The 12474-nt window shown below is 47.7% G+C and overlaps 1 protein-coding gene across 1 annotated transcript; it reads left to right on the forward strand.

The window, feature by feature from the left end:
* Nucleotides 1–4: 4 nt before the first annotated feature.
* Nucleotides 5–2979, forward strand: Prr18 (proline rich 18; the record flags this gene model as incomplete). The annotated part of the gene is given in 2 exon segments (XM_015498679.2): nucleotides 5–102; nucleotides 104–2979. Coding segments are annotated over 2 exon segments (372 nt in total), but the record flags the coding sequence as incomplete, so codon positions are not given.
* Between the last annotated feature and the right edge of the window lie 9495 nt (nucleotides 2980–12474).

The following is a 12474-nucleotide window of genomic DNA, read 5'->3' on the forward strand; positions in this document are numbered from 1 at the left end:
CCCCAGACGCCCCCTCGCCCCGGGCCCCCGGGCCAGGGCCACCGGCCTGCGGAGGGGCTGCGCCACCAGCGGTCCCGACGCGCCCCCAGCCGCGGGCCCTGGGGCGCCGCACGCCGCCCCGCGCCCCGCTGCTGCCTGGCGGTCTACAGACCCCGGTGCCCGGCCCTCGACCCGCGGACCTGCGCCCGGTGCTCAAGGTATCGCTGCTCAACGAGCGGCACAAGTATGACGATGTGGAGTACGAGGAGGAGACCGAGGTGGTGGATGAGGGTCTGGTACGCAAATGCACCGAGTGGCTGCGTGGCGTGGAGTCTGCGGCTGCTGCGCGGGACCGCACAGGGCGCCTGGACACGCTGCCGCACCTGAGCACGCTGTGAGCCAGCTGAGCCTGGTGCCGCAGGATGGCCTACACGCCCACCTCCTCCTCCTGAACTCAGGGCTTCACCTGGGAACGCGGACCAGGTAGGCCTGCGGGGACTGGACGGCCTCCTGAGGCCGACCTCCAGCACACCTGCCCCAAGTGGACGCACTGGGGGGAAAAGCGCGCCTCATGTGACATCCACCGTCCACCTCGTGGGCACCTGTATGCCAAGTAGGCACTCGTGGGACAAACAGACAGCCCTGTCCAGCTCCCACAGCCCACCTCCTGCCCACTCCACTCACCAGCCAGACGAGTGTTCTCTCCTGCACAATGTGGCCTCTATCTATCTCAGAAGTCCACCCTCTGTACCTCTGGGCCTCCTCCTGGCTTCTCAGCTGTCCTTGCAGTTCATGGGGGAGTAGGCAGCTGTGAAGATGTCCCAGCTCCCACCAGGATTCCTTCAGGTCCCAGAGCCCCACTGCCCCGTGCTCTGCCTCCCTCACCCCACCCCCGCATACCCCTCCTCTTTCTGTAGGTGACCACACTGTGAGGGTGGGTGGCCACAGAGGGTGCCTGCCATTGTGGAAGTGGGACATGGTGCTACGTTTATGATTTTGCTCTCTTCCAACGTTGGGAGCTGGAAAGCTGGGGAACAGTGCTCCAGTTTCCAGCCTCAGGAGTCCTGTCAATGAGCTGTCTGGGGAAGCACTGCCCCATTGTCCCCGCACAGGTGGATTGTCACAGATTTGTGCTCTGCAGGCCGGGTGTGCATCACACTGGCCCCCACACAGGCACACACACATTCATGTACACAATCACACAGTCACACGCATGCAGACTCATGCAAAAACCAGCACTTATGCACACTCCCATATACATAGTCACACACAGGCACAGGCACTCTCGCAGGCATGCTCATCAGTACATGCACAAATCACACACTTATGCACACTCCCACAGACACACATGCACAGTTGCACACATGCATACACATATATACAATCTCACACCCATGCGAGTCACATTTTCACAGTCACACATACGTGTGTGCTCATGCACACATATTCAAATCATTCCCACCCAAGCACACTGCCACATACACACACTTAGTCATGTACGCCTGTTCCCTGAAGCAGTTTGGGGAATTATTTAATAGCTGGATTGAGGCGGGAGCAGGAGTAAGATTGGGCTTTTGTTAAAAATGTGGTCTTTGTTTGAAGGCTTACAAAATGTCTCCTGTGCCAGGGAAGGAAAGAGCCACCGGGCCGAGAGTGGTGGCACCAGGAGGCAGGGAGGATCAGTTGATTTGGAGGGAAGCAGGAAGTCCCTGGGGGTAAGGGGGAGGTGTGTACATGTTTTGGTGTTTTTTATCACTGTGAGTAAATCAGTGACATGGTGGCTTTGTACCGATGTAAAGAGTGAGTTTTAAAATTGTATTTATTATTTGAATTAAGGGTGAGACACCTGTCTCAGTAGCCCCGCCCTTCCCCACTAACTGGATGCCGAATGCAGGACATTTCTTCCATGCATCTGAGTGCATTGAACTCTAAAGACAAGAAGGAAACAAGGAGACATGATCAGATAAGTTGGCTGTAGAAGAGTAATGCACTACCTCAATTTTTTACTTATTTTGTAATACTCAATAACAAATTTAGTGTTGTTAGATTTTAATGTGTCAAGTCTAAATTATATTTTAAATTGAAGCCTTACATTTTTAGAAACTAATTTTATATTTTTCTTGTGGTGATCTTTGCTCTAATATTTATCTTAGTCTCTCTCTCTCTCTGTGTCTCTCTCTCTCTCTAGTTCTAGGCACAAATTCCATCAGACATGAGACATTGACTTCAGTGGGAGCTAGATCAGCCACCAGATGAGTTACACAAACAAAACCCCACCCACTGAGCAATTCCTCTTTTCTGACCCCTGTCCAAAAGCAGAGAAATAGATTTTATTCTACCTAAAATGAACATACTAATACTAAGAAAAGAGAAAAATTAGCAATACTGGCCAAAGTAAATTGGAGACACCCATGTGCCATAAATGTCTTTGTCCTCCAGGAACTTGGGTGAAGGTCAGCTCAGGAGGGCTTGCTGAGTAGGGGGAAGTGGGGCAGGTGGAGTCGGTGATGCCTGAGCTCAAGTGGCCCACCAGGTTGGCGGCACCAGTAGTTAACATACCCTGTTTGCTGCGCTTGCTCATGGGAACATCTGTGTTCTGAAGACTTTTCTGGTGGCCTCCTAAGGGGACCAGCCTACAAGGCGTCTTTCTGCCTCAATGTCCCCACACCCACCTGAAAGACGCTGTCACTCTCTTTGTTTTATTTTCTCTCCCCTCTTTCTTCCTTCAGGCCCCCAGCCCTGTCTCTCTTAACTGGCCACATTTTAGCACATCTCTCCAATCTGCATTTGTGCCCTAGGGTTTGTGCGCCTTGCCTTCAATCTAAGGGCAGATGAGAGGGATGTGTGTCGCCCTGGTTGACCAGAGGTGTGTACATGATGTGTAAGGTCTGTTTGTTGCTGTTCCTGACTTGTTCCTGGTTGAGAACATTTGCTAAGTCACTGTGCTACAATTTCTTACTGTTTAAATAAAAAAGAAACTCAACGGCTTGTTTGTCTCATGGGGAGGATGTGAACGCAGGACAGAGAGAGATCTCTGGAGTATGAAGAGTGGTGCTCGCCTCAGGCCCAGGATTCCAGGGGTTGGCTGAGGGCAACTGATTTCACTACCTGAAATCACTTGGATTCAAGGATTCTAACAATGAATATGATCTGAGAAGGCAAAGCCAAATATGCAATGACACTTAAACTTTGAGGACTCACAAATCCTCATGAAGGCAATATTCCAAATATGCTCCTGAAAAATGTACCACATAGCAAGAAAATTACATGATCTATATGTATTTCATATAAATTAAAGCTCACAGATCCCAGATGAAGAACTCCTATATACACTCATTAAAACACGTTGCTTTTGCCTAGGATAGTTTCAAACTGGTTATATCAATCAGAATCTAATAGGTTAATATGAATCAGAAAGTAAATGTTCCATTTGAATATCAGCTGAGGCTATTAGATATGACAAAGGGGAAATATTGCTTCATAAGTATGCTTTGTCTTTGTATCTTTGGGTCCATGTAGAAAAAAAATAATGAAAGAATCTCTAGAAGTGTGATTGGAAAAAGTGTCCCCCATCTCTGTGTGTGTACATGCCTACCAATATTATCAAATTCTCCCGCGACTAGATTGTCCAACAGGAGGGAGTGAGGCCGACTTCCAGCCAGGGGGCACCTTCCATGTGAGGCAGGGGAGAGCACTGTACCTGTATCTCTGCGCACGTCAGTTCTGAAGACTGACCATGTAAAACTTCATTCCATGGATTTAGAGAATACCTGGAGCTTTAAGATAGGTATTTGTGTTGCTCTGCTTTTCTTTAGACAAAGTGGATGCCAAAGTGTCAGGAATTTAGTTCTGTGGTTTGTCAGAAATTTAACAGTTCCATAAATTGAGCTATTCAATTTCCAGCGGGCCATCTGCAGGATCTGGACAGGTTGAACTTCCTCCAAGATCACGATTTTCTACCTTTGTGTTTCAGCATGGTAGTTTCAGCCAAGTGTAGTGTATCATTCAAAGAAAATCCTAAAATAGAAATCTCTCTAATGAAAGAAAAGAACAATTTTGCATTAACATCAGTGTATATGGAAGCCTTTATCACCTGTGGGAAAAGCCCAGGTTAACATATCTCAGACCAGTGATGATGCTTCTGGGCAGGTACTGATGGGAAGGCCTGCCACGGTGACCTCATGTGTACCCCCCAGGGGCTGAGCATCTCCTGTAGCATGAGGGAGAAGGCTCCACACCCCGGGAAAGCTGGGCTTTGGAGACCAGAGTTAATGCTGATGCTGTCATTCATTCGCCAGCTGTCTCCTTAAACTTCTGTGTCTGCTTCCTCTTCTGTCTAGGAGGGTGATAACGCATCCATGATCCTGGTATGAGGTAAAGGGTACACTTCAGAAAACGCCTGCTGTCTCCACTCAAGTCAACTGTGATTTCTCACTATCTCAAAAAATTCTCCACTGCTCAAAAAATACCACTCTCTGACACTCTTATGTGCACCTTTGGTGGGGCTGCCCTTTCACTTCCCGTAGGTATTAAAGAATAAAAATGTCGGCTGATCTGGGAGAAGAACTCAGCGGCTTGGCATTCTCAAGACCCTGAGTTCAATCCACAGAACTAGGACTGGGGGGCAGGGAGGGTATTTTGTTGTTGTTATTGTTGTTGTTGTTTAATATTTATTTATTTTTAGATGTAGTTGGACACCGTACCTTTATTTATTTATTTTTATATGGTGCTGAGGATCGAACCCAGAGCCTCACACATCACAACCCCAGCACTAGGCTATTGTGTTTTACTGCCATATCTCATTTATTTCCTGAAGACAAAAATGTGGTTCTGAGTTTCATGGTAGCAGATGCAAAGTTAGAAGTAATGTATTATATAATCTCAACATTTAATAACAAGAAACATGTTATAAGAGACATTTTAGAAAAAATCATAGTAGATGTTTAAACACCAGTCATAGACCTCATGTCCTTAAATGCAGTGTCTCCAAGACGTATGAATGCTTGTGAAGTGGCACCCCCTTTCTCCACAGAAAAGCCCTCTTCACCATGGCTGATTTTAGGACTGTCAGCAAAAGAGTCCAATGTAGATAAACTTCCTATTTTCATGTCACCCTGCTTACTTGGCCACTGGCCGAGAAGATACCAGCACTCCAGGTGCTGGACACCCCCTTACTAGTTATCACAAACGTCTCCAGTATAGTACTTTGAAGAACTGTGCAAACAAGGCCTCTGGCCTTGAACTGGGCTTCACAGAGATGTCTACATTTTTAAGTTACAAATGGGCCCATGGTAACAGCTGGCAGGGGAGGAAAGAGAGGGGAGAAGAAGCTCCCCCCTTCTCAGGTGTTGTCCTTGAAGAGTTAACTTGCCCAGAACAGTGAGAGAAAAGGCTGCTTTCATGTGAACTTCTGCAGACTGTGAACTTCTGAGCCCCTCCCCTTACATGCTGGGTATAAAACTCCAAAACTCCCTGAACTCGGGGTTCAGGGGATTGATTGATTACAGCAAAAGCTGTGCCCTCTGAACCTGGCTGCAGCCAAATAAAACTGTTTCCTGCTATCTTCGGTGCCTTGCCTCATCTGTCCCTACAACATTTTTGGCCACCACGAAGGGCAGAGGAAGTATAATAGAATAGGCAGAATAGCCTCTCTTATCTCCGGGGACCGGCTTCCCTGTGGCGATGGGGGACAGTGGTCCCCTTGGCGCGCCCAGGCCACTCTTGGCCTGAAGGAGGATTGACTCACCCAGCGCCCTGGGGCTGCTACCCTGGAGCACAACAGAACCCACAGGCAGCAGGAACCAGAATTAGGGTTTTGGAGCACTGCCCATCTGAACAGGTAGGACCCAGGTCCATTTGCTTTTGCAGCCCACCTGACTCCCCCTTTGAGGCCTAAGCGGGTGGAAGAGAGGCTTGATCACCCTCTGTTGGGTCCCGAGTACCCTCCAAAGTGGTTGGAGCTGAAACAGACCCGGGGAGTTGCCCGAGTAGTCTCTGTTCGGGGTCAGCCCGCAGAGGGGAAACCGTGACCCCTTTTCTGTTTGGTTTGGAATTGTTGGAATCTGGGCGGTATAGAAATTCTGCCCTGGCGGTATAGAAATTCTGCCCTGGCCATGTCTGTGGGAAAGTGTGTGAAAGTGTGTGAATGAGACGGACAAAGGAAGGGTTCCGACCCAACCCGAGGGCCGAAGCGAGTGCAGAGTCCTGATCCACGGTTCCGTGGCCCCTCATACAGTCTATGGCGGAATTTCACCAACCAGGTAAAAGCTCCAGGTCGGGGGTTGATACTGACCCGCAAGGCTAAGAGGGTCCTAAGTCCCCGCGAGGGGAGTGGCCGGAGATGGACGAAGTGAGTCTTGTCCTAAGTGTGTTTTGTTCTAAGTGTGCGACACCGATGCAGTGTGGAATATGGGAGGCACACTAAGGAAACTGAGCCTTCTGAAATGTGTGTTAGAAACCTTTAGGAAGGTTTTCCTGGTAACTGTGGAGTGAAACTCACTCCACAAAGGTTGCATACTCTGTGAATTAGAGTTGCTCACCCAAAATGTGGGCTGCCCACCAGAAGGATCTTTAGATGAGAGAGTCATGGCTGGGGTCTTTTGATTGAACCATTTCTGTTACATTGATTGTTATCAAGAGATAGTACAGAAACAGTCCCCTTGGTTGAGAGCCTGTCTAGATGGACAGTCCAAGCTGAGGTGGGAGCATAGTGGTCTCTAAGACCCAGTGGAAAGCAGCTAAACAGAAAACCTGACTAGGAAAGACAGGAAGGGAACAGTTTTCCCCATGAGCCAGAAGAGGACCCAGGACCTTATGTGCCACTCAACCAACTTTGCCAAGACCACTGGGACAACTAGGGGACAGACTGTCCCCTAGCCCCCTTGTCCTCAGAGGAAACAAATGATGGCTCCCAATACTGGCTATTCCTTCCTCTGTGATGTTCTCAGAGCCAAATTCTTCCTAGGACCCGAGACTCTTTCACACCCCAAGACGAAGGTGGGAGATTTGTCCCAAGACAGAGCCACAACCCAGAAGAGAACTCTCCAGATGCCCCAGCAAGGGATCAAAGGCCCTGCCCATGATGACCAGAAGGGAAATGTCTGAGGGAGACAAGGCCGTTTTGGGTGCCAGCCCTTCTCCATCATTGAGCTCATAAGCTGGAAAAACCATATTCCCTCCTACACGGAGAAACCCTGGGCCATGACTGATCAGATGCAGCCCATTATCCAGACCTAGGACGGGGCCCCAACAAAGAAGAAGAAGGTCTAAAATAAAGAGATGTCAAGAAGCCCTCAGAGAAACTCTAAAGGATTAGAAAAAAAAAAGAGAACAAAACACACTGCCTGTGCCCAGGAGTTAGAAGGAGTCGGAGCCAGCCCTGAGCCCTAGCCTAAGCGGAGCGCATCTGCAGACAAACAGAGCCCAGATAAGCCTCCCCCTGCTCCAGCATCTCCCTCTGGCACCCTCCATAGCCCTGAACATTTCTCTCAGCCCCACGTCTGCCTAGGGCCCCTCGGCCCTATGAAACTGGCAGCAATGATCAAAAGAGATGTGCCCAACTGACTCAGAGCTAAATGTCCAGGCCACCGCCACTGCCACCCCTCTCCCTGCCCAGAGGTTCCCCGGGGGAAGAGGGGCACCATAAAAACATGCAGCCGCAATGCAAGTTTGTCAGTGAAAAAATGCACAGGCACAACAACAGGTGATGAATGCAGCCTTTGTGGACAGGTTCAGAGAGCCATTTGCCAAAAATTACAATCCTAGAGGACTTTACTGAGAAGTGTGCCAGTGAGCTGATTAAGGTGGCCACCACAGTTTTCATCAATCGAGATCCAGAGACTCAAAGATAGGCAGACCAGAAAGATGAAGAGGAGGATGGATCTCCTTACAGCAGCCCTCACCACAAACCCAGAGGTCACTCAAAGGGGGGACTCACTAGAACAAAGCCAATGGTCCAAATGTTTATAAGGAAAAAAAAGTGTGGCCAGATAAAATGGGAAGCCTCCAGTGGCCCCAGCAGGCAAGCACCCACTGCCATGCTCAAATGCTAAGCCTTGAAAAGAGAGGGAATGAATGTTTTGGCCCAGCCCCTCCTTCCAGTTTCTTCCCGCTTGCTCGGAAGTTGATGATTGACATATATGGCAGGGGTCTGATAGACACACAGAACTGCATCTGATGCACGGGACCCAGCCCCTCAGGAGGGCTCAGCTGCTGCAAGCCTCCAAATGAACCAGGAATATGTTCATGTTAACAGCCAGGAGTGGGCCATAGGATGCTCACTCCAAAAGGACATGCCTCCCTGGCTCCAAGCCATACGCTGTGAGCCACCAGCAGGAAGGGCGACAGAGCCCCATGCACCCAGGCATACTGAACAAAACACAAGCAGGGCAGCTACTATAGACAATTAGAGCAGGGTCCCACCTGACAAGAGGAGAAAAGCCACACAGACAAGGAGAAACACCTAGGTGGGCACCATGTGGCTGCCACACTGGGACCTATACGGAACTGCACCGCTGCCCTCCAACCTTGGCAGACAGCCCACGGCAAGATTGACATAGGTGCCTTTTACACAAATGATGTCCCAGGTCATCAGTCTCTGCTAAGATTTACATTAGATTTAAGAGTTGGAGAATCCCAGCAGCCAAGATCCCGCACTGGGAGATAACAAAAAATTCCTGCATCTTAAAGTGCCAGATGCTCTATGTACGCCTCCCTTCCCTAAAAGACAGTTCCTCCCAGGGGCTCGAGTACACCATCCTTGGGACAGCACTGGACTCTGACTTAAAAGCCCATATCTATCAAGAAAAAGGTCAAATACTTTGGTTACCATCTGACTCAGCAACAGAACAGACAACAGCAGCTGGGCCTCAAAAGAAACAGGAGATCTGCTCAATTCCAGTCCCTTCAACCTGCCATCAGACTAGAGAATTTTGGGGGGCTACTAGGAATGGTGACCATAAGAATGGGATCCTCTTATATGGGGGTCAACTAAGCAAAAGGCCTTTGAGGACATTAAACAAGCACTCACCAGTGCACCTGGATTAGGGTTCCCTGACCTCACAAAGCCTTTCTTTCTGTATATCCATGATCGATCTGGAATGGCTGTAGGAGTTTTGACTCAGATGCTGGGGACATGGCACCGTCCAGTGGCCTATTTGTCCAAACAGCTGGACTCTGTAGTCCAGGGCTGGCCACCTTGTTTATGGGCCCTTGCAGCCACAGCTCTTCTGGTGTTAGGAACTGATAAACTGGCCATGGGGCAAGAACTGGTTGTCAGAGTTCCTCGTTCAATTTTGACATTGTTAAAATATAAAGGACACTGTTGGTTGACTAATGAAAGAATGGTCAAATATCAGGGCATGTTATATGAAAAGCCATGTATCCGCGTTGAGGTCATCAGAACTCTAAACCCAGCAACTTTGCTGCCCATTGGACCTGGAAAACCTGATCACAATGTGTTGAGGTCATAGATGAAGTGTTCTCCAGCAGACCAGACCTGGCAGACCAGTCTCTCAAGGACCCTGATGCAGAGTACTTCACAGATGGAAGCAGTTTTATAAAAGATGAGGTATGTTTTGCTGGATATGCAATGGTCACTCTGGACTCTACTGTCGACGCAGAACCTCTGCCTCAGGGAACTTCAGCACAAAAGTAAAATTTATTGCTTTGACTCAAGCACCTCAGTTGACAGCAGGAGTCTGTGTGGATATTTACATAGACTCAAAATATGCATTCGCTACCCTTCATGATCATATGGCCTTATGTAGGCTAATTAACTCAGGAGAGAAAAAAAAAGGGGGGCCTGATGTATGGGCAAGAAATTCTTAAACTTTTGGATGCACTGTGGGCTCCCAGGAAGGTTGTGATTATATATTGCCGAGGTCATCGAAAGGGAAACACTGTGGTTTCTCAGGGCAACCGGAGAGCTGACAGAGAGGCCAAGTTAGCTGTCTGCAAGAAATGGGAAGAAAATCCAATCTCAGGTTTAAATGCTGCCCTTCTGCCTGGCCGACTAGCTAACAGACAGGGAGCCAGCATACTCCCAACATGAAAGTAAGTGATTTAAGACTGAAAAAGAAAATTTTCTCCCAGGTGGATGGTGGAGATTTTCTGATGGCTGGAATAGCTTTCCCGGAGATTCTAGCCCCAGCCTTTACCAAACAGTTTTGCAGGAAAATATGTTGGACATGCAGCACTTGAGACAGTTCTGAGTCAACATTTCTATGTCGCCCAGCTCACAAGCAACACTTGGATGATCTGCAAACAATGTGAGTGTGCACCTGTTGTGCTCACAACAATCCAAACTATAGGAGGAGCACCTTTTGAAGACTTGGAAGTAAACTTCACTGAACTACCAAGCTCACGGGGCTATAAATAACTTTTGGTTTTTGTGTGTTCAAACTCTGATGGGTGGAAGCCTTTCCCACCCGCACTGAAAAGGCTAGGTATATACTAGGATGCTTCTCTGGGAAATTATTAGTTCTAGTAAAGTTCAAAGGATGAACAGGACTTTAAGGCTCAATTGGGAAAGCTGTGTCAGGAGACTCACTTACATTGTGATGAATTTCTCCCTATTACACTGCTGAGGATTAGATCCACTCCCACTAGGAGGACTGGATTCTTTTCTTTTGAGATAATATATGGGAGGCCTCCCCTCTTATTAGGGGACTACAGGGAGACTTAAGAGAGATAGAAGAATTAACCCTGAGATGACAGCTTCAGGTCTTAGGGAAAACTTTACAGGTTCTCAACCAATGGGTTAGAGAAAGTTTGCCAGTAAGTTTGACCCAGGTGCACACTCCTTCAAGCCTGGAGATTGAGTCTGGGTCAAAGAATGAAATGTTCAACCCCTGAACTTCTTTGGAAGGGCCCTTTCACTGTTATTTTATCCACCCCAACTGCAGTCAAGTTTGCAGAGACAGGTCCCTGGATTCACTACACCAGACTCACGCCTGCAGCTGAGGTCTTGGAGTGCTCTCCAGATGCTGCTACGCCCTTGAAGCTGACCATCCTGAAGAAAAAGGAGCACCAGAGAAGGTTGAGGGTCAGAAGGACAACAGCCCTGCTCCAGTCACACAGGAAGCTGACTGGTCTACGCATGGCCCAAGCTTGAGGAGACTACGGCCCTGTTTCAGCCACACAGGAGGGACTGGCTGATCAATGCATGGTGAAAGATAAACTTCCCACAAAGACTAATGGACTCTTTCAACCTCTAAGATAGTCCCTATACTGTAATGCATTGCCACTCCTTGCTTCTAGATATATACACAGTTCTCTGTTTGGTTTTTGCTACTGGTTTGATAACAGTAACTCCTACTGACTGGACTCTGGGTAACAAAATTTCACTTATATTTTTTTATCTTGCTTATATAAGTTTTCTAGGATTTGTTTGGTGTTATTAATTTGGCTTTGTTAATTTATGCTGTTTAACCTATGCAAACCAAAATGTTATTTGGTTTCCTTTGATAACCTTAAGCAGTTCTGTTCTACTCCTATTCCAACCATGGAGATCACGTGAACCATGTGTCAAGGCAATCCACTATATCTAAGAGGTGATAAAACATATATTTAGGACCTGTCCCACCAGAGGAAAGCTATAGATGGATGACTGTTTGGAAAGGAAAAAGAGGTCCATTGGAAAGAAAATTGATTTAGGAGGTCACCAATCTTGGGGTGAAGGTAACTGGCCACCCTAGAGGATTATTGCCACTTATGGTACTGCTACCTGGGCACAAAATGGCAGTTGAAATTATAGAACTCCTATTTACATGTTAAACAGAATTATTCACTTACAAGCTGTACTAGAAATTATTATTAATCAGACTGTCATAACCTTTGACCTCCTAGCCACACAACAGATCAGATGTGAGTGGCTAACTATCAAAACCGCTTGGCATGAGATTACCTACTGGCTGAGGAAAAAGAAATATGTGGAGAGTTCAACAGCTCAGATTGTGGCATCCAAATGGATGACAATAGACAAATAGTTAAGAATACAGCCAACAACACAAGAGAACTAGCACATGTGTTAGTTCATACCTAAAAGGGCATTAAAGTTTGGGTCCCAATCATGCTTTGGGAGATGGTTTTCAACTCTTGGTAGATTTAAAAGCTTAACTGGTGTAATGGGTATTCTGCTGTTAACTTGTTCATTGCTCCTATGTTTGGCTCCACTGTGCATTAAAACTATTGGGTCCACTGTAGAAGCTGCTGTTGAAAGGATGACAACAACTAAGGTTTTGACATTGTATAAGCCTTTAAGCCAAGATAATAATAATGATGGTCTTAAATTTAAAGGATTAAATTATGGGGAGCATCATTAAAGGGGGGAATTGAAGTGGCACCCCCTTTCTCCACAGAAAAGCCCTCTTCACCATGGCTGATTTTAGGACTGTCAGCAAAAGAGTCCACTGTAGATAAACTTCCTATTTTCATGCCACCCTGCTTACTTGGCCACTGGCCGAGAAGATACCAGCACTCCAGGTGCTGGACACC

The sequence above is a fragment of the Marmota marmota genome, unplaced genomic scaffold (genome assembly GCF_001458135.2).
Source record: "Marmota marmota marmota unplaced genomic scaffold, marMar, whole genome shotgun sequence".
In the NCBI taxonomy this organism is placed as follows: Eukaryota; Metazoa; Chordata; class Mammalia; order Rodentia; family Sciuridae; genus Marmota; species Marmota marmota.